General features: G+C 38.8%; 3 protein-coding genes across 7 annotated transcripts in view; 2 read left to right on the plus strand and 1 right to left on the minus strand.

The window, feature by feature from the left end:
- tiam2a (TIAM Rac1 associated GEF 2a) overlaps positions 1 to 2911 on the plus strand; it is a 108832-nt gene extending 105921 nt beyond the window's left edge. For all 3 annotated transcript variants that reach the window (XM_084096044.1, XM_084096045.1, XM_084096043.1), the window contains one exon: positions 1427 to 2911. In XM_084096044.1, coding sequence (XP_083952170.1) covers positions 1427 to 2025 — 599 coding nt within the window. In that variant the 3' untranslated portion in view covers positions 2026 to 2911. The remainder of the gene's footprint in view (positions 1 to 1426) is intronic.
- A 90-nt stretch (positions 2912 to 3001) lies between these two features.
- The window catches only part of tfb1m (transcription factor B1, mitochondrial), a 32315-nt gene continuing 8329 nt past the window's right edge, over positions 3002 to 26987 (minus strand). Inside the window, exons 4-8 of the mRNA XM_084096050.1 lie at positions 25137 to 25245; positions 23713 to 23864; positions 22576 to 22695; positions 6901 to 7028; positions 3002 to 3880 (exon numbers count right to left, since the gene is read on the minus strand). Coding sequence (XP_083952176.1) covers positions 3601 to 3880; positions 6901 to 7028; positions 22576 to 22695; positions 23713 to 23864; positions 25137 to 25245 — 789 coding nt within the window. The 3' untranslated portion in view covers positions 3002 to 3600. The remainder of the gene's footprint in view (positions 3881 to 6900; positions 7029 to 22575; positions 22696 to 23712; positions 23865 to 25136; positions 25246 to 26987) is intronic.
- LOC311071621 (claudin-20) lies at positions 7063 to 12598 on the plus strand. Of its 3 annotated transcripts, none has more exons than XM_084096053.1 (2): positions 7063 to 7302; positions 11499 to 12598. In XM_084096053.1, the coding sequence occupies exon 2, from the start codon at positions 11589 to 11591 to the stop codon at positions 12318 to 12320; it is 732 nt and encodes a 243-aa protein (XP_083952179.1). In that variant the 5' UTR covers positions 7063 to 7302; positions 11499 to 11588; the 3' UTR covers positions 12321 to 12598. The 3 variants fall into 3 exon arrangements, with proteins under 3 accessions (XP_083952179.1, XP_083952178.1, XP_083952177.1); XM_084096052.1 differs by lacking the exon at positions 7063 to 7302 and adding an exon at positions 10972 to 11109 and having other exon boundaries at positions 11499 to 12463; XM_084096051.1 differs by lacking the exon at positions 7063 to 7302 and having other exon boundaries at positions 11252 to 12463.

Consider the following 26987-nt stretch of genomic DNA (forward strand, 5'->3'; position numbering starts at 1 on the left):
ATAAAACCAAATAATCCACACATATGATGGCCTAAACACACACACACTTTATTCATAATCATTTTATTTGATGGAGAAAATATCACAATATTTTAAAATGAAAAAAGGTCAGTGTCATAAAAAACAACATGTCTGATCAAACGCTTGCATTTTTTGAGATTGCTGCCTAATTTCGGGAACAAAATGCACAAAACTACACTAACTAGCCATTCTGGATAACTAGTGAAGAAAATTCGATGGACAAAATGGTGGACAGCAACAGCGCAGCAATTTGGGCTGTCAGTCATTTATCTGTCATTGGATCAATTCACTTTAAAGCAGTGGTTTTCAATCCTGGTCCTGGAGACCCTCTGCTCTGAACATTTTGTATATCTCTCTTTTCTGACACACTCATGCTGCGTCTCAATTTGCCTAATTATACTCTGCCTAAACGTTTGTACTGCTTTTGTAAAGAAGTACATATTTTTGAGTGTGTAGCAGAAACGTAGGCAAGCTTTGGGACATAATACTTCATCATAATTGCTTCTTTAATGGACAGCTCTGTTGCTCATGGCAGTTTAAACGGTGACAGGATGCCTGTAACTGTCAATCATCTTGCCACAGTTAAAATCCTCCACTTTCAGTTTAATTTAATCTCTTTCCATATCGGAGAGAAGTGTTGTAGCGCATTGATCTGCCAGTCGTGGGTTTTTTATGCGTAGAACTCTCTTTGAGTGTTTGCAATTTGCATATTGATGCAATTAAAAGTTAATGACCAAACGTAATACTACAAAAGTTATCAATGCTATTGCAGATTAAATATAATGTGGATCACATTGAATAAATATCTTTTTGTCAAGTTAGATACGGATTATGAATCACTGAAACCCCTTTATCTAAACCGCTCTACTTGTTTGTCGGACACTTTATTCGTGTTTGTAGTTCTAACCGAATACTCGTCCAACGCGCAATGGGTTGTGGGCAATATTAGCCGTTAGCGTGTGCACGGATCTGCACTTCGGATTCTAACCGGAAAAAATAGACCATCCGGTTATCTTTAAAAATACTCATTTCAACATACTATGCTTTGGGACACTAATTCTAATTTCGAATACTATTTAGGATGGATAGTATGCGAACTGGGACGCAGCACAAGTTCAGTTCATGGAGCTCTCCCCTAATGAGCTGATGATCTGAATCTGTGTCGGATAATAGAGAGACGTTGGTCTCCTGGACAAGAATTGAAAACCACTGCTCTGAAATGTCAAAACAAAGAGACTTGTGTAGCTGTGGCAAGTTAAGAACAAAAATAGGGTGTCTTGTCAACTAGATGCATGTGATGACGCATTGCATTTCGACAGTGTAGACATGGTGTGATGTATTGACGATATTTGACCTTTGATATTTGACAGTAAGATCCACGACTGCGTTTGTGTGTGCACCACAGGTTCTTCTCGAGGATTTTGGCTCTCTAAACTGCCTATAAATGACAGTTCCAACCCCAACAATGATCCATTGAGGCCGTCTCTACCAGATTCAGATTCAGCCAGTGTGAGCAGTGGAAACACCAGCAGTGCCAGCGCTCCTCTGGATCAGCAGAGCGACCTCAAGGAATCCAGCATCATCAGTGATGAGGACCACGAGAACATCAACCAGCAGGAGTGGCTCGATCCCAGTGCCATCGAGGCCCAGTTCTGCAGGCTTCGGGTGACAGAGGACTCCCAGACTCCTGCACCCCGCGTGCAGCCGGAGAGCGCAGAAGTGGACTCTCCTGAAAGACGGTCTTCTATAAAGCGAGCTCACTTTGGCGCGTTCAAACGTAAGTCTGCCAGAAGCACGGGTAGCCACAGACGCAGCCAGGCGGACCTAGTGAACATGCGTCGACACAGCCGCTCGTTGGACAGCCAGACCGAGGTGATGGCGAATAACGTGGATCTTAACTCACTACTGGAGAAGGATTTCAGCGTGCAGAGCCTGACCTCTGTGGTCAACGAGGATTTCTTCTATGACAACGCCACAGAGGCAAAGAACGCAACAGCTTCATAGAACAAAGATTAGCATGTGTTCAACACCTGTATGCTTGATCTGGTGTGGAGACACATTATCCCATGTAGCCTTTCCAAAGTTACCAGACAACTTTAGGGAAGCACCTGAAGGCCAGTCAATTCAGAGTCTTTTTTCTTTTGTGGAGCCACCGTTTGACAGACCTTTATTAAAGATGGCGTTAAGCGTTGAGTAATTCTCCATGATCCAAAGCACTAATGTACTGAACTGCCCACATAGCAGCTGTTTTGCACCAGAGAACCAAATTACTGGTCTTGGTTATGCTGTGCAAGAAGAAGGACAAAGTCATGCACACATTTTAAGAGCTATCCAACTACAGAACCAAATTTTGTCAGGTTTTTGCCTTGTGTTTTGGACAATACATACATTTCTTGCTTTAAATATAAGCATTGCTTTTATTATGGATTTTATCATGGATTTGCTTTGTATAAAATGTTTTATTTATTAGCAAGTTTTTATAAATATATATTTCATTTTAATAGGTATCTAATAGGCTGGTTTAAGAATCTGTCAGGAGATTGATGGTTTAACAATAATTTCTCCTTTATTATAACAAAGTGGTCAGCTGTAAACATTCAATCAGGAATTTAAATGTGCTATGATGGAAATGTACCTCTAAAATAAAGCCTGCAGTTGTCCTTTTTTTTTAGAATGTTCAAATGTGTAAATATTGTTTTTTCATGGATTACTGTGACTTAATTTGAAGAGTTTATATATGTTTGACACTTCACAGTCAAAAACTGTAATAAAAGGTGTCTGATTACGTTATTTTTGTCCTAATGACATCCTGTAACCTGCAAAAAGCACAAACTTTGTTTTGCTGTTTGATAAACACAAAGTAATAAAGTGCATACGTTGTAAAACGACACGCATGAATCACGCTTTCAGTTTGAACATTAAAGACAAGAGTAAGGTCTTAGACACACAAAGAACATCAATCTTACTAGCACACATGTATCCAAAAGAATATGTTAAATAATTTATTCATCAAAGTCAAATTATTTTTAGGTAACGATGGCAAACAGATGGATGTCAGCCTCTAGCTGTAAAATGATTAAAGCATTCCTATAGCTGTTTTATGATATGGTTTTCTGGGCAAGCCTGTCTCTTCCTCTGATCAATACAGAGTGTGAGACTAGGGGCCTCATTTATTAATGTTGCGTTGAAACGTCAAAGACTGTTTTTATAAATATGAACATTGGCGTGGATTTTACTGTATGCACACTCTAAGATCAAATCTGTGCATACACGTTTCATAAATAAAGCCCATCGAGCCTGATTTGATTCATGTAATTTTTCTTCCTATTTATAAAGCAGTCCACAATGTGTTTAAATTTCTACCATAACTTTATTTTTAGCTCCTTACAGCTTATAGAGTGCTTAAGTGTCAAAACCAATGCACTTTTTTTTTTTTTTTTTTTAAATCTTTCGCTGATTTAGCCACATTTAGCTCACTGCTGGCTAGTTGTCTGCATACTCCATTCAAGAACAACCAAAAAAAGTGCAATTCATGCCAGCTGCTGAAAATGTCACATTAAGAGTCTGCTGTTTTCTGAGTTAGCGGTTGCCAATAACATTTTCCTCTATTGTGGGGTGAAGGTGAAGCCCTTTACGGTTGCTGCCCGACTGTCTCTTTTCCTGATGCTTGAGTTTCAGCTCCTCTCTGAATTCATAGTCGATGAGGCCTTGATTCTCCTTACAAAGCTGGCTGTAGGCGTCTGCTAAAGCCCTGAATTCAGAAATGGAGATCTCAGTGGGCCGCAGTGTGGGATCCACATCAGCACTGCGCAGCAACTCTTCCGTCAGTTCTAGACGCTGAGACTCGGGGAACAGCATCCTGCAGGAAAGAAGAAAACACTCATCACACGCTGACACAATGAGTTAATGTAGAAAACTTGACGAGTTGCATGGAAGTGGCGTTATGTGGTCTGTGCGGATGTTCGCTTTGCTTTTCTTGTTTGACAAGCGCTGTGACGCATGTGGTTTATGCAGCTGCTTGTATTACAGATGTTCCATCTTAGAATTGCCTTAATGTATTTATTTTGTCCGAATGTTGTTTTAGTGAGGAAAACAGTCATGTCTATTTGTAGAACAAACAAAACAAACCCAACAGAACTACTGTATATAAAAGCTATTCACATGAGCACGTTTAAACTATTTTATACTTTCATTAATGTGATTCACTACTCCACATAGGAAGAAAGACATGGCAACTAGTAACTGACCTGATGCAGACACACAGCGTCTCGTTCTGGAGCGAGGTTCACATGAGGTAACGTGAAGAAAAGCAGGGCAGCCAGAAATCTGCCCAAATGGCCCTCACACTCCTCACTCCAATGATACATAATTGCTGAGTTACTTCCAATCCTTTTTTTGTAACACTTTACTTAAAGCCTTTATGTATAATGCATTATGAAGGTATTTATAATGCACATTATAGGCTAATGCATTATATCTTTTCATAAATAATTGTAACCAAAGTTAAAATGCATTATAATACTTGCAGATTCTTAGTTAAATCTGATATTGATTGGTTGACATGTTTTAAAGGATTATACTCCAGTGGTGTTCAATGAATAATGCATTATAAATGTGGTTACAATTATTCATGAGACCATACAATGCATTACAAGGCATAATTAGTTTCATAATAGTTTTATAATCCATTATACATAAAGGCTTAAAGTAAAGCGTTACCTTTTTTTACTTTTTTTTTTATATACTGACCCTAGTCTGGGTAAGCAGTCTGATGCAAATGACTCTGCCAGGGATAGACTGGGGTCTTGGGGTGTGTTCACACTTGGCATGTTTGGTTCGATTAAAACAAACTCTGGTGCGATTGCTCTGTTAGTGCGGTTTGTTTGAATTAATGTGAACGCTGCCATCCAAACCCTGTTCAAGCGGAAAGATGGGTCTTTAGGGTTGGGTATCATTTGGGGTTTTTTCGATACCGCTGCCAAATCGATACTTTTAAAATGGTACTGGTGCCTAAACGCTGCTTGAACCCATACTTTAATAAAAAGAGAGCCTCAAAACGATGGTGAATGACATTAAATAACGGCTTTTTTATTGAAAAAAATAAAATAAAAAAATCTTAAAACTGAATATATTAAAATTGTAGAGTAAATATCGAAACCCATCGTAGAAGAACGCCGTCATTTGCAACTGTGACAGCAGGATCAAATGAAGGCTGGATTTTCAAAAGTACGTGAGGTTTATTACTCTATTCTTGCAGTAAACTTGCACAACATTCTTGAATGAATAATTTATTAGATGTACTCCGGTCTGTATGGACATCAGCTTTACATATTCACACTAAACATGACGTGGAACAAAACGAACAGTGATTGGTTGCGTTACATGTCAGTCAGTCTTTGGCTGATATTTTTATTCTTAAATACATAAGTGAATGTGTTTTGTCATTTAAGAAACCTTTATAATGATCATGATTCATGTTAGTTGATCTATAACCCACAATGGGCGCCATGTTAGTACGCACGGCAGTTCAGAGAATTGTATCTGTCAGATTTAGGCCTACAACACATCAATTCATTCACTTCTCCCGATATACATTAAAGTAAGTGGCTGGTGAAGTGTAATAAGAACAGAGTAAATTTTAGTTACCTACACAATGTGTATCTAAACACGTCATCAATTTATAATTGAAAGGATTGTTATTGCCGCTTCCATAGACATCAGTGTGTATTTTACTAACTATAAATGTTGTTTTGCTAGTACTTATGTGTATTTAAATATCTGGAACCTAAAATAAACCTTATGTGGTTGAAAACACTGAATAGTTGTGATATAATATGACAGCGCTAAGAGCGTCTGTGTCTGGCTCAGTGCCAGCCAATGCACCGGCGTGAACGATTGTACGCGTCAAAGGGTTAACTAGCAATCACAGTGATGATGCTTCTTACGTCCGTTTAGGAGAACCAGAGGGCAGATATTTCAACCGACAGCTGAGTCATTTAAGTGGCACCGAAATCTGCGTTTTGATTCGGTCCGGTTACATACCAGTTACTTAGGTACCGGTTCCATATCGGTGCCCGGTTTCGGTACCCAACCCTATGGGTCTTGGTCCACTTCCAAACAAACTGGTGCGATCGCTGAAATACACTCCTTTACACACTTTATAAGCTCTTCACGACTTCTCAGCTGGTCAAAATACAATCATATGAAGACTAAGCACATACAACGAGCACATTTAGCCACGAACACAGCATTGTTTTGGATGTTCGGTAAGTTGAAATATACGTAATAAAAGCCGACCATTCAGGTTGTGAATGTATCCCTTTGCCTTAGGTTCAGTATCTTTAGGTGCGGTGTTAAAATGCTAATGTGAACGCTAAAAGGACCAAGACTAAAAATTTTTTGGTCCAGACCAGACGAGCCAAGCGAACTACAAGTGTGAACACACCCTTGGCCTGTCTAAAAGGTTGTAGTTAAAAGTCACAACTTTTGTTTTCACGAGTTCCTTGTCCACACAAGTCATGAGTGTCCAATCCTGGTCGAGGAGAACCAATTTCCTGCAGAATTTAGCTTGAACCCACTGCACACCAGCCTGGAAGTGTGTAGTAATCCTGTTTCTATTAAACACCTTGATTAACTTCAGGTTCAGGGCACCTCTGACTTTTTTTTTTTAATAGACATACCATGTTTTGCTGGATGCACCACGTTACACAACAGTACAAGCCATTACACGGACTGTACTTCTATCTCTCACAATCTTGTTTCATTCACCTCTAATATTGTGTCTACCCTGGTTAAGGTAGCCAGATTAAACACATTGAGAATAGAAGCAAAGAGACTAGTTTTGAAAAGTAGTTGATAGAAAGCCTGGGAAATGCTTACTGGAGTCCTCTGCGACAGTGCTTCCTCCGGAACTGGAAGGCGTTCTTGACAATCTTCTCGACCAGCTTGAAGGGCTGCTGGATCTGGGGCTGAGCCAGCGGTGTGAAGTGCACCACCCCCACATCCACCTACGCACACCGCGGGGTGTTGACACACACACACACACACACACACAACAGTGTTAGAGTCAGACATGGAGACCATATTCAGGAGCTACTCCCACTCGAGTGAAGGGGAGAAACGGAATGGAAACTAGCCAGAAAAAGGAATATACGCATGAAGAAAAGCAGAGGGTTGAGAGAGGAGGCGTTCGGTGATGCTGCACGATGACAGGCCAGTTACGGTTGCTACAGTAACACCTGTTTAAAGGACCATCAAAACAAGCCTCTTCAAATGTGAATAGTAAGTCTCTTGTTACACTGTTGCTTCCTAAATGTTCTTATTACCAAAGCCTAGTGTTGCTGTAAGGGGATGCTCAGCTTTTATCTGCCCTGGTTCACAGATCAGCTCAAGGAACGGTGATTCTTTTCATTATGCAAAACCGGCACAGACATCTGCGGTGCCCAGACTAAAACCTGTTTCTCTCATGTAATTGTGGTGTGAAAACATAATTTTGATTGCTCCCGAACCAGTTACAAACCTGTAGCAGTACATTATACCTGTGCATTATTCAGTCTTCTATAAAAATGTGCGGGAATGTCCCTATAATGGACATGTGGGATGGAGATAAACAGAAGAAAATGCAAACTGATTTGTGCTGCATTTCAGCTGCGTGGCTCACTGTAGTTTAACATAAGCATAAACATTTGGTTGAGTTGCAATCATGCAGGACTCTTAACTTACTTGACTTTGGTTAGATTATTCCACTCTTGGACTTTAAGAGCAGAATACAAAGCTTTGAAGCTCCTTTCTGGGGTTTAAGGCTACAAAAAAGCAATAGACTGGAGATGACAGAGAAGTGAAGATGTGACAAGAGCTTTCAGGAACCATTTACTCATCTGCCTCAGCTGTGCAGGAGGAGAACACATTCAGGAAATCAATTTGGCCCACTGTCATTTACCCCACCCGGGATGCTGGTTTTAAACTGAAACACTCAAGCCCTTTTTTCCCAGGGGTCTGATATTTTGACCAGGTACATTCAAGTCCTTAACAATTCACAAAGAAACAGGATTTAGGAGCAACCAGATAAAGTTATATATGGATATACGCAGCAGCTTGCCGATAATATACCCTTGACCAACCAATAATTCTCTTCTGATAAAATAGACTTCTGAGAAACTGTCACCTTAAATCAACTCCATGCAACTGACCACTGAAAATACATTGTTTGTAGTTAGTCAGTATCACGGCCTGCGATTCCATTATTCTCTCTCAGACTCTCTCCCAGACAACATTTCTGTCTTTGAGTGTGATCTTACAAGAAGAAAAACATTACACATTACTGTCATTAACAACCTTCACACATTGCAAGTAAAACGTACCACTATTTGCACCTGAGCAGAAGTGCTTCATTACTGCAGAGGGTGTGAAGTTTAATTTGTCATTTCGAATGGAAAATGATCAAATCGAGGTGGCAGTCCCTCAGGGCAATCTGAGTAACCATTATTTCCTTTACATAACTGCCAGAGAACAATGGAGTCCGCAGCTGGGAATGCATACAGTGAGGGGAAGGAGAAAATAGTCCTGCAATGAGTATGGATACATTAATCATGACAGCACTTTCAAAAGACAACCACTCTTTACTTCAGCTCAGATGAAGAAGCAGAAAGAGAGGATGTAACAGTGGAGGCTGACAGGGCTTTTGCTAGAGAGGCTTGTTTTACTGTGAGGTTGTTCGTCCCACGCTCCGTGAATCGCCCAAGGCATTGGTGAGAACCAAAGGCACTACTGATGTGCTTCTCAGATGTGAAATGATTCTCATGGAGTCTCTCTCCAGCCTATGAGACTACAGGCTTTTAAGGTGTCTGGCTAAAGACAAGGCAAAATGGACAGTGAGAGTAAGCATGGTAAGAGGGTCAAACACCCAGTGACCCTATATTTAAAAACTTTAAGAATGCCAGGTCAGTGAAAAGCATTCTAAGGGTACGTTTACACGACAACGATGTGCTTAAAATGGAGAAGTTTTCCGCATACAGACGACACCATTGTCAAAACGATCCCTATTCACACGGATCCGCGAAAATGACTAAAGCGCTGTATTCTGCTGCCAGGCCATTAGAAGGTGATGAAACACTATAGACTGAGCACGTAATACGCATGTGCATGACGCCATCGTCTTCAGAGATTTGCGTTTTTGTTGTTTACACAGAGACCGTTTTCAAAAACTTGCACTTTGAAACCCGTTTTCAAAAGTTTGCGTTTTCAGGCACCCAAAAGTGCACTGGTTTTATTGGGATTCAAGCATTCATTCCGTCATTCAAACATTTTCATTGAACAGTAAATTCACAAGAAAAAGCACACAGGCAATAAATCAAGGTAGTGTGGAAACCCATGCACTCCACTCTTGCACAGCAGAGAGTAATTTCCATTTATTATCATGAATTTAAACAGCCATCTCTGTAGCAGTCGCAATAAGACCATTTTGACATCTGCGTTACAGGCAAACCGCTACAGCAGGGTAATGAAATGACTCCAACAGCAACTGTGAATAAACAAATGGATCTCATCCTAAACAATAAAAAAGCACACAAACAAAAAGGGGGAAAAAACACCCCTTCCCTGAAAAAATTACAGTTTTGATGTGCACTCAAGCTTCTGCACATGAAAGCTAGAGGTGATAAACTCAAGGTAACACGCATAGCTTTCTGTGCCTTAACACATCAGCTACCAATACATCTATATTCCCTGGATACAGTACATGTCAACAGCACCCCTTACACATTTATTTATTTATTATTCAGCACAATCCAAGCATCAGCACTTAATGTATGTCCTCCAATGTGAGGACATACATTAAACACCCAAATGCATGTCAGCTGAGAATCACTTCTAAATATACGACTATGCTACAACTTCAGCTTCACCTGTGCAGAAATCCTGATTTTTAAACCTGATAAGAGTTTACAGAACTTGTTTACAAAAAAAACAGGATAGATAGATAGATAGATAGATAGATAGATAGATGACATTGGTTTTGTCCTTTTGTCATTTCTAAACGAATGGCATATAGCCACTCCCACCCTGCAGCGTGGAGAGGACGGATGGAGGACGGATGGAGGACGGAGGGGTGGGGGTGCAGGGGGTATGGAGGGGCAGCAGCTGTGAGTTCATCCTCCTGCAGATTGAATGTTGCTGCTCAGTGCCAAGTCGAATTATGATTAGGGTGATAGTGGTGCTTTGCCACTATAGTAAAACTCCTTGTATAGCAGGTGAAAGGGACATTACCATTATACACAATTTTGTAGCTGCCAAAGTGGGTAATGGTCTGTGTCAGAAAAAGTTTTGAGTTTGGGACGTTTGGGACATGAGTTTTGGTATACAATACCAAAACATCATATTTTTTTCTGTTTTTACAGCTTGTTAGAATTCTAGACATTTAACATTCAGTAAAAAAATAAACGTATTACAAAAAATTTAAACAGCATATATTCTGATAAAAGGCTGTTAAAAAAAAACAATGATGGAGAAGTTATGCATTGAATACAAGAAAAAAATATATATTTTTTAATATTTTTTATATTTAAGCGTCTTTCCATATTTTTCAGTAAGAATTTATCTACTCAATATCTAAAACATTTCATCTATATGCCGGTAAATTAGCTGATAAAACACTATTAAAATATGAACAAACCAAGCTCTCCTTCAAAATTAATTTTGTAGTTAAACATTTTTTTTTTCTATGAGAAAAATGGGATGAGTTAAAGCGTTGAATATTTACATTAAATAGAATCGAAAAGCTTACTAAATGCGATAATAGACGGGTTTTAAATCGCTAAGAGAGCAAATAACAGACTTGCATGCGCGGGAAGTTGAGAGCTCGCAGCTGCGTGACGTAGGGCATCATTCGAGCAGCTTTGAAAACAGTCTCGTCTCTCCATCACTAACGTCCGCTGCTGCTGGAGACACGGATACCATGAGCCGATCGCTAACGATACATATAAGGGCGTTTATACTCGGTTTATGTATTTAGCAGTGTATACGTCTGTGTGTGTGTGTGTGTGTGTAAGCTCGGAAACCTGACGCGTCATAGCTCGCTCTGCACCAGCCGAGGTAAGTACAGGATTTCTGCATTCCGCTCCGTGTTATAAACCGCTATGAGTCATAACCTAAAATATTTCTGTTATTGCCTTAGTAACACGAAATTAAAAATGTGTTCTCGTATGTCTGAAACGATACTTTATTTAATTTACCTGACCGTATGGAAAACTGAATCAGACTCCAGTTATCAAATATCGCATGAATGCGTGCATGTAACGTTACTACCCCCCTGCTAATAACTCAGCTCTCCAGTCTAGATGTGTGTGTGAGGCATGAACAGGGGAGCAATAAAATCACAGTCAGGAACCTGCTTCCTCATCATCCTGTGTTCACGCTTCTCTTTGTTCACAGTGCGCTGGGGGAGGAGGACACTGGTTTCATTCTCTCACTTGTTTCCTCAGGCTGGCGGTGGTGCTGAGGAGTCTCTGCCGAAGGAGAAGGGACTGAGCGAAGCCTGTGTGAATGTTGGCCGGGTTCAGGAGCGCGGCAGGATGGCGTCCACAGGCACGCAGATCTTCGCCTTTGTGCTGGCTTTGCTAGGCATCCTCGGTGCCACGGTGGCCACGTTACTGCCCAACTGGAAGGTGAGCGCGGATGTTGGTTCGAATATCATCACGGCCATCTCACAGATGCAGGGTCTGTGGATGGACTGCACCTGGTACAGCACTGGCATGTTCAGCTGTACGCTTAAATACTCAGTGCTGGCGCTGCCCGCGTACCTGCAGACGGCACGCACCACCATGGTGCTTTCATGCGTGCTGGCAGCACTGGGGTTGTGCTTGGCCTCTCTGGGTTTGAAGTGCACTCGGTGGGGTGGAGGACGCCGGGCTAAACGCCACGCTGCCATGGCGGCCGGCTCATGCTTTCTGGCCTCGGGCTTCCTCTGCCTCGTTCCTGCCTCCTGGTACACGAATGAGGTTATAGTCAGTTTCCTAGACGCCAATGTGCCCGAAAGCAACAAGTTTGAGCCGGGCGGTGCAGTTTACGTAGCCTTCATCTCGTCTGGTTTCCTTTTCGTGGGGGGATCCATTTTCTGTCTGTCCTGCTCGGGTAAGCGACACGGCCCACAGGATTTGGTACTTCTCCCTCCAGACAAACTCCTCTTGCAGCAGCAACAGCAACTTCTGCAACAGCAGCAGCAACAGGAGCAGCTCCAGCACCAGTACTGTTCTCTCTCACCACTGGATAACAAGACTGGATACAGCCTGCAGGACTATGTGTAAGAGACCAACCGCTCAAGAGCATGACACGTGCAGTGCACTGCCACTCCACCTCTTGGCTCTTGTGATTACAAAACGAAAGGGCGAGAGGGACCCTTTTCCTTTCCTTTCCACCTCTCTCCTTTTTAAGATCAGCAAGCACAAATGGTGGAAGTATTCCCTGAAGTGTCGTCTTGAAACAGACAGATTGTGAATACTGAGGGGCGAGTGGCAGAAACGCTGCAGTAGCACACGAAAGCAGTGTGAAAGACTGAGCAAGATGATAAATAAATGCACATATCCAGCATCATAGTTAATCTTATTAAAGTGTTCCTCTGGGAAAGGATTAGCAACAAGGAAATGTTTATGCTACTTATAAATCCCCAACTCCCCCCTTCCCAAAGATCTGAACTCAGAAGCAATCGTTTAGCTGCTAACAATCGTTCGGTAACCTCTGTTTAAAAGTAAGATGGCAATATGTCTCTAAGAGGCAATGGTATGGGAGAGCCCTTGTTTGGGAGATTCTTTGCTTTTCTTTCTACTTGAGTAATGGTTGTGTTAATGAAATCTCTTGTCTTATTTTGGTAGCTGATAGGATGATTGATATTCTGCCTATAAGCATGCTTTCTGGAGCCTGTGCATAATGCAGTGGAATGCCTGATGTAGACTGAATTGTAGCCATATAGCCTGTGCCTAAAGAGCTGTTCATAAACCGCTGAAACTGTTTGGAGACAGTAGGAGGAGAGAGTGGACAGGGGTTGCTGGGTCAGGCAAGTTTGGGAAACCCATATGGAGGCTTAGAGACTGGCTCTTCTTAAGTCAGATGGACAATGTAATGTTGTTCTGTTCAACATTTTAATACTTTGTCCCAAACAAAAACAAGCTGCCTTCAGCTCAGCGCATGCTGTTTGCCGTTCTATCACACATACACATTCATACATATACAGTGCTGCATGTGTGCTTTTTACTCATGCTGCTACTCACTGCCATGGAAACGGGATTTTACACCCAAATACGTGTATTGTCTAGGGGTCGTATCTCTCTGTACACTCGGAGGATCCTGGAGGCTGTCATGAATCTCTCCAGAAAACGGGGGGGGGGGGGGGGGGGGGGGGGGGGGGGGGGGGGGTTTGGGTCGGTGTCTAGAGACAAAGCCTCTCTCAGACGGGAGAGTCCCTGTCCTGCTGACCAACTCCAATGTAATCTGTACACAATATATGTGCAGCAGTTTTGTTTTAGAGACGTAAATATGAGATTGAGTTTCAGTAATTGGCAGCTCTTTCATGGCACCTGATGAGTCTGCAATATGGTTATGTCCACTCTCAATGGAAATCTGCTTTGCCAAATGACGTCTCCAAATGCCTCAGCAGTGGCTCTGCTGACAGATTGTGCCCTACAAGGGGCTCTTTAAATCGCCTTAAAGCAATATTTCGGGTTATTCTTAACGTCTATGGACATCATCTGCGGCATGCCGTCAATTACCACAGAAAGGGAAACAGTTATACATTTACAGTGGTTTATTTTTTTATTTCTGTCTTCCATTGTTATTACTGTAAATGTCTTACAAGTGTAAAAGCATTTCTCATTTGTTTTCTGAGACTAATAATACCAATGACCGCTAGCCACCAATGCGGTTTTATATATTCACTGAAGAAGTCAAACATTTTTGGTAAACAGACAGCATGCCACAAATGCTGGCAATAGACCTCAATGTTCTTTCAAGAGTGAGAAACTTCACAATCATACTCGACCTCCCTCAGTGCTTGCCATCCCGTTCTTCCTGAGCGCTTACAGTATGGATGCCGCCTCTGACAGCCAGAACAGTTGCATGCCATGTGCCAGTTTGCCAATGCATGTACACACAAACCCCCCCTCCCTTCATAAGCATGCGACATAACTTGTGCCAAGAGTTGAGTGAGTGTGTGTGAGCTTGGATGCAGCCGTGCGTTTCTATGCTGCTGAAGGGAGGAATGCAATTTCAGTGTTGTTCTACTGGCAAAAAGAGCTTTGGCAGTGATGGATGGCACAGCGCATTCTTCCTCTCAAGCAGATTCCCACAGGCGAGCAGATGGTTGTGCCCAGATCGCCCCCTGCAGGCCGAGCGGGCACTCGAGGGCAGATCTCGCCAGCGCATGGACAACAACAACAACTGCACATGTACCATTACTGAATGCAATAACCACTCCTCCTACCCTCCAAAGTGACAATGCACTGAAATGTTACAATTGTGAATGTGCCAAACCCATGACTACTTTGCAAATGTATGTGCAGGTGTACCGTTCTGTTTGCCAAATGCAAGATGATTAAGTTTTTGAAAGTCATCTGGAATGAGAAATAATTTATAAATATAAAGTTGATCAACTTGCACACTTTCCCCCATAAAATTCCAAAGCACAACGATTCCAGGATCACAAACTGTTCAGGTTCACCGTGGGCAGGCTTGAAAGGACTGAGACCATTTCAATTGTGCTTTGGGATTTCATGTTCATTACAGCTCTGCAAAGATTGCGTTTATTTTTATTAATTTACTGAGAGCACTGTTCAACACCCAAGCATGTTCACAGCAAATCTTCTTTATAAGAAGACAAACATTTACACCTTTAATTGTGTAACCTCATTTGAAAGCAATTTATTTTTTGTTAGCCAAACATGCTGAAAGATACACTGAAATAAAGATGCTCATCTGTAGATAGTATTACCAATAGAGGTTTTGTAATTATAAAGACAAACTATTCATATATTGTTATGGTGCAGCTTGTTTATTAGCACGCTAGAAGAAGGGAAAAAAGGGAAATAAGTTTCATATTACCCAGCCCTAGTTTTTGTTCAGGGGCCAATTTAATGATTCCTGGTTGGATAAATGAGGCTTATATTTTGGTGTATGCTTCTGCACTTCTTAATTTTGCAGAGGATATGGTTCAAATATTTCTGTACTGTTCTCTCAGTGTGCTTGTGCAAGTAGTTATATTTTTATTAATAAAAAATGGTGGAAGCATATGTTCTTAAAAAAAAACATTTAAGTCTTATTTAATTCATTTGTGCTGTGTTGTTCATGTAGAGACAACAGTCTCAAGCACCAAATGACACTTCTGAACAGAACAGGCTGTATGGAACAATTCATATACTCCATTTACTGTATCTTTAGACAACATGAATAATCTTTTAGACAAAAATGAATAAATAAAATCAGAATTCATTTGTTTTCTAGATAACAAACAGAGTATTGAACGACGAAATTTATTCTTTGAGTTGTTCTGAAAATTATGAATCTCATAACAAGAGATGCAAATATATAAATTATGCAAGCTTTATTTTCTTTAAAGGATGATGCATTTCAATTATGAAGTACATTTGTATACATCATGGCATATTTGTTGTACTGCCTTTAAATTAGGTTGATCTTTTTGCTGAAAAAAATATCTGCATCACAATATTGAGAATTTCAAAGAAAACAACCTTTATTGGGGGGATTTGGTCCTGATTACCTAACACAGCTTGATTCCCATAAGAGATCTAATGAAATGAAATCTGTGTATTTCCCTAAATTCATTTCAACGGTCTTTGCCCTCCGCGACAGTAATGACAGAGCCAGGGATTGGGGCTCAGATGTTTGAAAGATCCTCAAATCACAAGGCTAATATAAGCAGGGAGGTTAACCACTGCAAATGGGTTCACTCCCAACCCTACTGTAATGGCCATATCCTTTGTAACATTTCACAAGGGTGAAATACTCCGTTGCTTGTCTTCATGCAAATATGAGGTGCTAGTTAAATCATTTCTGTCATGTAACACCAGCTACACTGATTAAATACCATCAGCCATCAAAACCAGCAGTAATAGCTGTGCAAAGTCCATAGACAACCAATCCGTCAGCAGCCCTCAGTGACTACCTTCAGTCATTGGCAAGCATTTTCTTTTTTAGCATTATCATTTTCTTTTAGATTCAGTGTATTATCTTATATATTCTATATTCCACATTGTAATGAGCAATGTGGAATATAGAATATGACTGTCAGATACAGTGGATGACCTTGCCCTGCTGGAGACATTCCTGCGCGCACACACACACAAATTATAATACGGCCCTTGCTTGGTGCATTGTGAACTGCTGAGACAGGGAGTATGAATGCCAAGATAAAAGCATGAAAACCACATTTTTTCCAATTCATAGAATTAGATATTTCCATCCAAACAACCACTCTAGTGTTGGGGGACATTTTTTTAAATGCTAGTGTAAATAAAAGATTATTGAAGCAGGTTTTACAAGAAAATACAACTTCAGTCTTTCTACTTCAAAATATCATGTTTTATTCAATGCGTTACTTTTAATTAGGAAATTGAATTAGTGAAAAATTGCTTCAAAAATCCTACACCAATTTTTTAAGTGTAGATCTTTACAAAATATAAACATCTTAAAATTGTCTGTACATTAACATTACATTTGTGTGTTTAAATTTAAAAAAAGACTTAAGGAGAATAAGCTAATTATTAAATATTAATAAATAATAAAACTGGAATAAATAATAAATTACTGGAACTGTAAATTTGCAAGATCTCTAAAATATCTTTAGTCAAAACTACTATTGATATTTGTTCAAAATTCAAAGCATTTTATATTAAATAGGATATTTTTAGATTGAGCTTGAATCATAATAGATAGAGGACGTCTGCAGGCGTTCTGAGACATTGAAATAACCTTCCTTTACTCCTGATACCTCATTTGACCCCATTTATTAAAATGGAACACTACTTATACCAAATCTGACCCCATTATTCACAATGTGAGGTTTCATTGGCTGTTGCACCATGGGACCATCACGGAAAATGGAGAAAAAGGGTTTAATGATCCTTAAAATGGACACAAAAGAAAAAAAAGGGGGGAGAGAAATCTGGCCTTGCTCTAAAATATCATATAATGGTTGTTGAAATGACACCTTTTTATGTCCAGGGAATCATTTCACTTTTCAGAGCATGTAACCTCCTAACGTTTTGTTATTAGTACACTGACAATGGTTATACGTAGAAACTACTACAACAAAGACGTCAAATGCTCATTAAACCAAAATAACTAAATCCAGAAAAACAAGTAACGCCACCCCTGCAGGTAGAGGATGTATGTACTGTAGATGTACACGTCATATTTTTTTTTAAACGTGAAAAGTGCGCTGTTGTCAGAAATCTTTAGATGAATATATTTGGATTACCATTTTTATAATATACTGCATGATTTAAAAAAAATTTACATTAAAAATAATAGTTAAATATATTTGTGATACGAAAATTGAAGAAACTGGGATAAGCTGACAGTGATGTCAAAGTCAAGAAATGTTTCTGCATTACATCCTTTGCTGTTAAAGTAATTTAAGTAAGTTTGTGTTCTGCAGGTTTCCTAATGAACTGAATGGCTTTGGCAGGCCTTTTAGTTCATCTTATTTTAAAAAGACAACCCATTCGAAAGCCATTTCCAGTCAAAGAAGTATTTACAAGGATTAAATAAATAAAAATACAGCTGTATTTCCAGGGTGGCCATATGTGCGTGTCCTAAACATGCGTGTCCTTCCCCCACATCACGTGCAAATGCCATCCACCCACAAGTGTAGTTGTGTATGATCATCTCCTCAGAGGTGTCAGTTCAGACATTCCTCTCAATATCCAGACAAACATCTGCTGGAGGAGCGCTTCACTCTCTCTCAGATCAATCTCTGTCACGAGCCCTTCCTCGAGCCGTCTCGCTCTTCTCTCCTGTGTGTGTGTGTGTGTGTGTGTGGGAAGGACACTGCAGTGGCAGCTGGCTCCGTACACGCGTTCGCTCAGGGGACCGGTGCTCGTGAAACGCGTGGGGGGTTACTGAAACACTTTCGCATCTGATGACGAGGAGAAGATAATTACATTCATTTAGTCATTCTAAAGAATGCAATTATTCTGTCTAAAAGCAGAGTTTTGCAGCACACACAATGTGGGCGATGACAAGTTCATTTGATTGCATTGCAGCTGAATAAGACAAAAATGCTAGAAATGAGAACTTTTCTTTAAATGTGACTAATACAGTAAATGTAAACATGTGGCTTAAGTGATGGGGTTGAAGCCTTGCGATCCACCAGGTGGGGGTATCAAGTGCGATCCGTGACAGAGGAGACCAGCAAGTGCATTGTGGGCCTGAGGACATACAATACACGGCCAATCACAGTGGACACGAGGCTTCGAGGACAACCACAGTCACTCAATGTGACAGGACAAGGTGCCTTGCAGCATCCACACAAAACTGCCAGACAAAAAAAAAAAAAGAGCCACATAAAAAATAAAAATAAAACACCCCTTGAGGCATGCCGATATCAGCTAATGCTCATGATTATAAATAGAACTCAGTTCTGTTCGGAAACGCTGCAGCTAATTCCCTCCGACCTTACAAAGGGCTTCTGCAGGGAAATGAAACATGCTAAATCTAATGATTCAATCCATAGTCCTGAATTGCTCTGCACTACATTTACACTGTTCTCTAAATACAGTGAATGCGCTCCTGCTAATTACCAGCTGCACAATAGTCAGTTCTCTGATCCAGTTCATTTGACTAGGCTGTGTTATAATAACTATCCTACATGTGTGGCAACTTATTCCCAGACGCAACTTCTCTCTAAACCTTTAATAAATCCTATTAACTTTGCACCTACTTATTCCAGATTCTTATTTCTTATTTGACCAACAATAACAAGACTACTATACTCTGCAAAATATGTGTTAAAAAAACAAACAAAAAAAAGATTCCTTTTTAAAACATTCAGCACTAAATCGTGCACAATGATACCAGTAACGTGAATTAAGTTCAACAGTCATTTTTACATTCAAATATATCACTAATTTCTTGTAATCTTAACTCAATTTTATGAAAGCTATTATACTTATCTCTGTCATAACCATCTAAACTCTTTGCTCATGGTCAATGTTTACCAAATTAATGTAATGACAAAAGTACTGCAGGTCAGGCTTGTGCACAATTCAGAATTGAATTGAGAATGACTCCTTAATTCCAATTCAATTCTTGAATTTGAATTGAATTTGAATTGATGTCAAAAACAGGATCTAGAATTACAATTCGAATTTGAATTAAAGTAAGCAGAATTGCAATTCAATAAAAATTCAAAGAAATTCATATACATATTTTAAGTGAAGTGTTTAACAATGAAGCTTTACAGTATATGCCAGATATGATTGCATTATAAATGATATTAGTTTGAACTACTTGTACGAAAGTAATTAAAAGCACAATTTGATGGGCAACACTGGACTTTTTAAGTTTCAGAAGTCCCTTACAACTTCAGATTACAAAGGTTGATAGATTTGACACCTGTAACAACAGTGACATGGAAAATAATAGCAGGCATAAAAGGTCATCTGTACTAGTTCATTTTGAAGAACCAATTCCATCAAGAACACCTGGAAACCACAGAGCCATATGCAAGCACTGCAGTGCTCCAGACTGTGGCTCCATCAAGGCTACTTCAAATTTCAAAAGGCATCTACAAGTAAGTTAACAGACAGACAGTCTTCAATTTTGAAAACCATCTCTTGATGGTATTATGCAACTGATATTTGATATAACTAGTGTTGGGGTCACTACTCAAGAACGTGTAATACACATTATTCACTTTTAAAAATACCATGATGCATTACCTTACTTGTTATTCTCTATGGATAGTAACTGATTACTCTACTCATTGCATTACTGTAGTGCAACACAGCAAGAGCCTGGCATATAGCTCATAAAGGGTCATACACACCTTTAACTCACAACACAACAGTAACAGTAATATTAATGTGGTATATACATTACTCAGTTACAGCCAAATATGATTGTATTATTATGGCATTACTTTGTAAGGAGTTACCCCCAACACTAGATATCATATGTGTTTAAAAGCATGCAAGCACACTTTTTACTTATTACTTATTGTAAATCAAGAAAACAATTATTGTCAATTGTGGAATTAATAGAAATATTTGTTTTCTTAAAGAGTAATATACATTGAGGTATGTATTTTTTTCCTACAGAAGAAACATCAGGAAATCTTGATGTACTGTGAAACCAGCGATTACACAATCCAGTCAAACCAGGATGAAGATCATGGTAATCCTTCTGAAACAGCCAGTTCCAGCTCTAAGTGGTCATCAACTAATAGACGACAAGTTGCTCTTACTGACAGTGTTGTTACATATATTGCAAATGCTCTCCTCCCTCTCTGTACTGTTGAAAATAAGGATTTCATTAATATTTTGCATTGGAATAAATGATGACTGCATTTACAACAACTTTGTGTTTGTGTGATTACTTTGAAATGAAAATTACATTGGAACAAAACTAATTAAACAACATTGAGGGGGGTAATTTATTTCAAGCATTTGATCAATATCTATTTTAGAACAAAATGTATGCAGGGTTGAGGAGTAAATAGTTATGTGAAATGAAATTTCTGTTATTAAATTACAAAATTAATGTAATTGTATTTAGTTGTATTACTGAGGTAAAATGTTTAATTCAATTAGTTACTAATCAACTTAAAACGAAATTGCTTTGCATTGATAAAGTTATCCGAATAAAGTAATCCAAACCACATTTATAATGGGTAACTAATAACAGTAAGCAATAACATTTCCAAAGTAACCTTCCTAACACTGAATGCATGCGAGACTCAACACATTCTTTCTGTTGTGTGACTGTGTGGAATTTCTTTGAATTGCATTGAATTTAATTCCACTTCCTGTCATCCCAATTCAAATTCAATTCAACGTCCTGTGGGGCGGAGTAAATTCAATTCAAAGTCCAATTCATGAATTGAATGGAGGCCAATTCTGAAATTCTGAATTTTGCACAAGCCTGCTGCAGGTTTGATAATTGATATTCAAATTAAAAAAATATGTCAATATTTATTTTATAAACATTTTTAGCAATGTATTTTCATATTTGCAAAGAAATAATATTTTTTCATTAAAAATTAAGATTAAAAAATATGAACAATTTCAACGAATAAAAGATTGTCTGATCCTTATTGTAATCTAATAAGATCTTTATTGTTGATCCCTGAGAATCTAAAGGATTTTTATTTCATGTTGACTTTAAAAGAAGTTTGCAGAGCTACTAGAGCTGATTTCAGTCCTCTAGGGTGAGCCTCTTGAACACAGATGGCAGATACAGACAGCGCAGTCTGTACAGCCAATAAACTGGCAAAGGCAAATTTGTAGTATTACATTCTTGAACTAATATCAAAGAGAATTCACTGCTTCTTAATGCAAGCATAAAAAGAACACGTTGGATCTATCAGTCTCTATGGCCAATATACTATGTGGAAATATATTTTTGCATTTACTGAAGAAAATGTGAATGGTGCTTGCTAGTGCAAAACTCGCCACAGAGATGCTAGAGTGATCTGGATGATATTAATATGCGGTTAATATAGGGTGTTCATTCTACCTTTCCACAAGATTAATGTCTTCCTGACATCAGACACCTGAAGACACATCAGCGAAATCTGATGATTAAATATCATACAACTAAGATTAAAGGCGAATTCCCACTATTTCAGAAATGTGATTTTCTCACAAATCTGTCTTCCAACAGGAAGGGAATAAGTGGATGGAGAATGGGCCTGTCATTAGATCTTACAAGGGTTAGCCTATGTTTAGTTTTTTTTACCCAAAGAGCACAATTAAGCCTTTTTTTCTGTTTCTGTCTACTGCATTAACACTCTTGTACAATTTTTCTCTTGAGGAGATGTTTCAGTAACTTCTTGTGTGAAACCTCATGAAGCAGCATATTTCTTTCATCAGCGGTGTAGAAGCCTTGGTGTGCAATGAAATAATCATCCGTGCCATTTAATCCAAGAGAATGCTCAATTCGTCCCACTTTCCTTTCTTCTTGGTTCAAAAGCACTCTGGCTGGATAAAATATTTACAGACAAGGGAACTTTAAGCGTAAGGTACTTTCTTTCATAAGACCCCTCTTATCCACAAACCCCTGGCTTTCCCCAAAAATCAGTCCTACACAACCCAGTGGAGTAAAGAAGCAAGGCTAAAATCTCAAACCTTCCCACCCTGTACGAAAGAGAGGCGTACCAAATACCCTGTGGGCATCATTACACACTATGCGTCGCCATCTCTGATTCCATATCTGAGACAACATTGACTCTGTGCTCTCCTAATGAGCGAACACCCACATCCTTCCACATGAGCAGTCAAACACAGACACACAGAAATGTAAATGGAAGAAGAAAGAGACAAAAAGACTTACGATTGGTTTTGGAACAAAGGCTCGTCCTGGGATGGTGAAACAGCTTTTGACAGTGCAGAGATATTGAGCCATGACAGAAAGACGGCTTCGCTGACGGCTTCCAGTGCTGGCTGTTAACCTCTAAACATTAAACGGGGCAAAGAGTGCAAGATCTTCGTTTAAAAACCTTGGAATAAGAGAAGATGTTTTAAGACCTTTTTAATGCCACTCCAAATTAAATGCAAGACCAATATCTCATTCTAGGCATTTTCCCCACAACAATTTCATCCTAATATTGAAAATTACTGAAATATGTCAGGCTTCAGCTTAATGTTGTACCAAATACAGCTTTTTTAAAAGATACTTTTTTCAGGATAGCAAACTGTTAACAAGTTAACATATCAAAATTTTACTCCAAATGTTTTGTATGCTCTACAGTGTGTGCCAAAAGGTTAAATATACACATTATCTATTATAAAATAACCTGTAAAGCAGCAAGACATACATCAAGTCATATATGAAAAAATATGTCCTGTAGACTCTTTATTAACATCATTTGATGAAAATCCATACTTTAAATAAAATGACTGTGCCCACGGCTCTGTTGCTGTTGCTCCATTGATTTGACACTGAAAAGAAAAATTCACCAGCCCAAAAAACCACAACAACAACATGTATTTGAAGCTTAGCAGCTGTTACATTTCGGTTTGGAGCCCTTGACACATTGCAAAGTGGGGCAAGAAATTCGATAATGTTACAAAATAAATACAAAATCTTCACTTCTTTAATAATTGATTTTAACATAAATTTTCACATTAACTTAAGCTACATTTTAAGGATCTGCACACAACCTCTGATGCTCAAGTCAACTGTGTCAGTCAATCAATCAATTGCAGTAGCTTCTACAAATATGTCTTATTATAGTATATTCTTTTATTTTATTTTCACAATTTTTTTTACCTCTGTGACTTATTTTCACAAAGTAAAAATGTTCTAACATGATGGATAGATGGGTAGATAGAATAGAATGATCCATTTCATACACCAAAAACTACTGGTTGTTGACTCCTGTTGGACAGCAACTACATTTGTAAACGAAACTTTTTTAAACCTTGTTATTCGTGGTATTGTTCCGTTTGGAGGCAGTGTTGAACTCACTTCAGCCACCTCTTTCTGGAAGGTCAGTGTAAGCCTTGTACGCCCAAACAAAAAGGACCCAGTTCTGTTGGACATCTGTTCCAGCCACTTTATAATGAGAGGAGTCGACACACTAAAGGGCAGGTTCCCAATGATATGCAGGTTGGGGGGAACTGAAACACACAAACTCATATTATACGCTAAAGAACCTTTCACAAACGCTTATACAACAACAGAGTACACAAATTATGTTACTGTAACAGCTGAGAGTACATGACCTTTGTTAAGCTGGCCCTTAAATCAACCAGAAGAGGATCCTGCTTTTGTTATTATAAAAATACAAACCAAATTCATTTGCTGATCAATTAATACATTCATAAGACTGAATACAGTCAATATGGCAGACATTTAGGTAAGCTGACCTAAGCTTGTTTTGTGCAAGTAAGAAAGTGATTGTTCCATCTTACTGTTCTCATAAGGTGCTGAACAGAGAGGCAATATATGGAAGGAGTGGAGTGTACATTTTGAAAGATTGGGTGTAATGCTTGAAACAAATTCTAGCAAGAACAGGCAGCCAAAGCAAAGACTTGTGAAACGAGAGAACTGACAGATTAAAACAAAGTTAAACTGCAGCATTTGGACACGATCAGTGGGATGTAAGGAAAATAACAAATGTAAGCCTATTTTCCCTTATTATTGAAAATCATTTTAAACCAACTCAAATAATGACATTTCAGACAGGACTTTAGGAGTCCAACCAATTCTGTTCATTAATATATGCCAAAAAAGCCTTATCGGCACTCTAATCAAATGTGAGCAAAATTATAGAAAATTATAGTGAAAAATTAATAAATCTTCAGCATTACTAGAAAGATACAGGCAGGAGAGTTTATCAGGGTTTGAGCTCAACTCTGCTCAACTCCAGGACTGAAGTTCCCCATCCCTGATTTCCAGTTTCACTGAGGTATAAATATGAGGTGACTATAGCCTATATTTTGTCAAGAATAACAGGTCCCATTCAAAGGTCCAGAAAAGCACATCTCAAAAGCAATGCAAAAAAAAGTTGCCATGGCCATCCGTGTCCACTGACCTAAACACCATGGAAAATATGTGGGATGAGCTAAAGAAGAAAGTACACAAGTGTGGATCTCTGAATCTGAAGAATCTGCCATATGTCCATCAACCTTATTACACATTATAGGACTCAAAACTGGGAATCTAAACAAAGGGGAATTCAACTGAAATTTAAAATTAAATTAAAAGGTGCCAATAATTGTGGCACACATTTATTTAAAAAAAAAAATTGTTTTAGTGTAAGACCTGAATTAAATTTGTGAGTTTTGTGGATAAGAAGATAAAAAGCCAAGGCATTTTACCACAACCTGTTTGGCTCATATTTACCATGGATGCCATAATTATTTATTGAAATTAATTGTAATGTTTACCATCGTCCCATGTCTTGGCTATGTGAGCTGGGAACCCTCTTTCCAGTCTGTATGTGAGAATATCTCCATGTGCTATCCTCATTCTTCCAGGGGCAGCTTCAGACAAAAGCTGAAAAACCAAAAGAAGACTCAAACAATTTAATATTAATGCTTATGAAGCCTATTAAAACATTAAATAAATTACTGTGCCAGTAGAACTAAGTAACATGCACTTTAAGAGGAAAAAAATAATCATTGGTAAAAAAGTAATCATAGGTCTACAATGGCACAGGTGTGATTCGCTGCATCCACACGGACATGTGTCACTACAAAGTACAAGACTGTATCAGTCAGTGAACAATATAATCATTACTCACATACTCAGTGCTCCTCCTGACTCTGAGGCTTCTAGGCTAGACTACTACTTAGCACTGAATGCTAGAATGAGACGCTCTATTAAGTCCACTGGCCACGTCAAGGTTTCCACCACCTGCGCTCACTGTGCAAAAATCCTATTAAAAATAGATTTTGAAAAATACTGTGTGTATATATATATATATATATATATATATATATATATATATATATATACACAGTTTTTTTTTTTGGGGGGGGGGGCTTTCTGACTTTCTATAAATGCAATAGAGTGAATGACAACCATCTGTGGTCTCCAAATGATTTCCATCATGGGCAGTTTAGCATTTGGAGATTGATTAATGTCAAACACAAAGAAAGAAAACAATGTCTTCATCGCCGAAAACATTTATTTTTTGTCTCGCATTTCATAATGAACTTAGGCGAGCTTACTGCTGCTTTTTTTTTTAATCGTCATGAGCGCAAAAGATTGTGGATGTACAGGATACACTTGATACAGTACATCCTTCAAAATATGCAGAATGAAGGCCTCGAAATGAAAGCTGCATTCCAAGGACACTTCCATCTGAGACGACCTTCAACGCCGCTTGATGACACAGCAGAGATGTGCAGCTTTACTGGGATGGAGCTCTCAGATTTCTTTTGTTTGTTTTTTTAATGAACACTGTTGATACGAAAATCTAATGAACAGGGCGGCCAATGCATATTGTAATGCCATTTTATGTAATAAAAGTTAATGATAGCCCAACATTAACCCTTTACGCACCATTCGGTTTTTAATGATCCCAGGCATTTGACCCCAATGTGATTTTCTAACAATTTAATTATTTTTAAAACAAATGTAATATCACTCACGTGTTGAGGGGGATTTAAGGATTTTTTTTTTTTTTTACATTTATATTAATAAAATGTAAGAATATTTTTTTAAATATGTTTTAAAACAACTTCCTATGTAAAATAACATGAAATTTCAACTACAGCCAGTAGATGGCTTCAAAGCCATTACTCAATACTCAATAGCCACGCTTCCACTACCCTTCAAATTGCGCAAATTTAAATTGCGAATTGAAGATACGGCCAATGGAAACACGTCAATTTCGAAGCAACTCCCATATATCGCAAAAAAGTTTACACTCAATTCGAAAAAGGAATATTTCGCAAAACTCCAATGGAAACAGTTTTTTCGCATAACAGGTCACCTGGCGTCCGTAATAGTCGATCATTCTTAGATGGTGCGATATGCTTTGACAGAAGACAAGACAGAGGTCTTTATTAAATTCATAAAAGACAAAAGAATTGCGGGAATTCTAAACAACAAAGAAATGCCACAATTTATAAAGACCTCGAAGCAGATATCAGAGAGAAACAACCAGAACCAATTCAACCCTCTACAAGAATATCACAGACCTTGTGAGTTGATGTCAAATACATGGTGTCCCTTTGTTACAACCTACCAAACTACCGGGGTAGGTTGTAACACATGCTGGGGTAAGTTGT

Source organism: Abramis brama, assembly GCF_963993115.1.
Source record: "Abramis brama genome assembly, chromosome: 21".
Lineage (NCBI taxonomy): Eukaryota > Metazoa > Chordata > Actinopteri > Cypriniformes > Leuciscidae > Abramis > Abramis brama.

Excerpts from the sequence above, each read along its gene's own strand:
- LOC311071621 (XM_084096051.1), top strand. The coding sequence starts at position 11,370 with ATGAACAGGGGAGCAATAAAATCACAGTCAGGAACCTGCTTCCTCATC.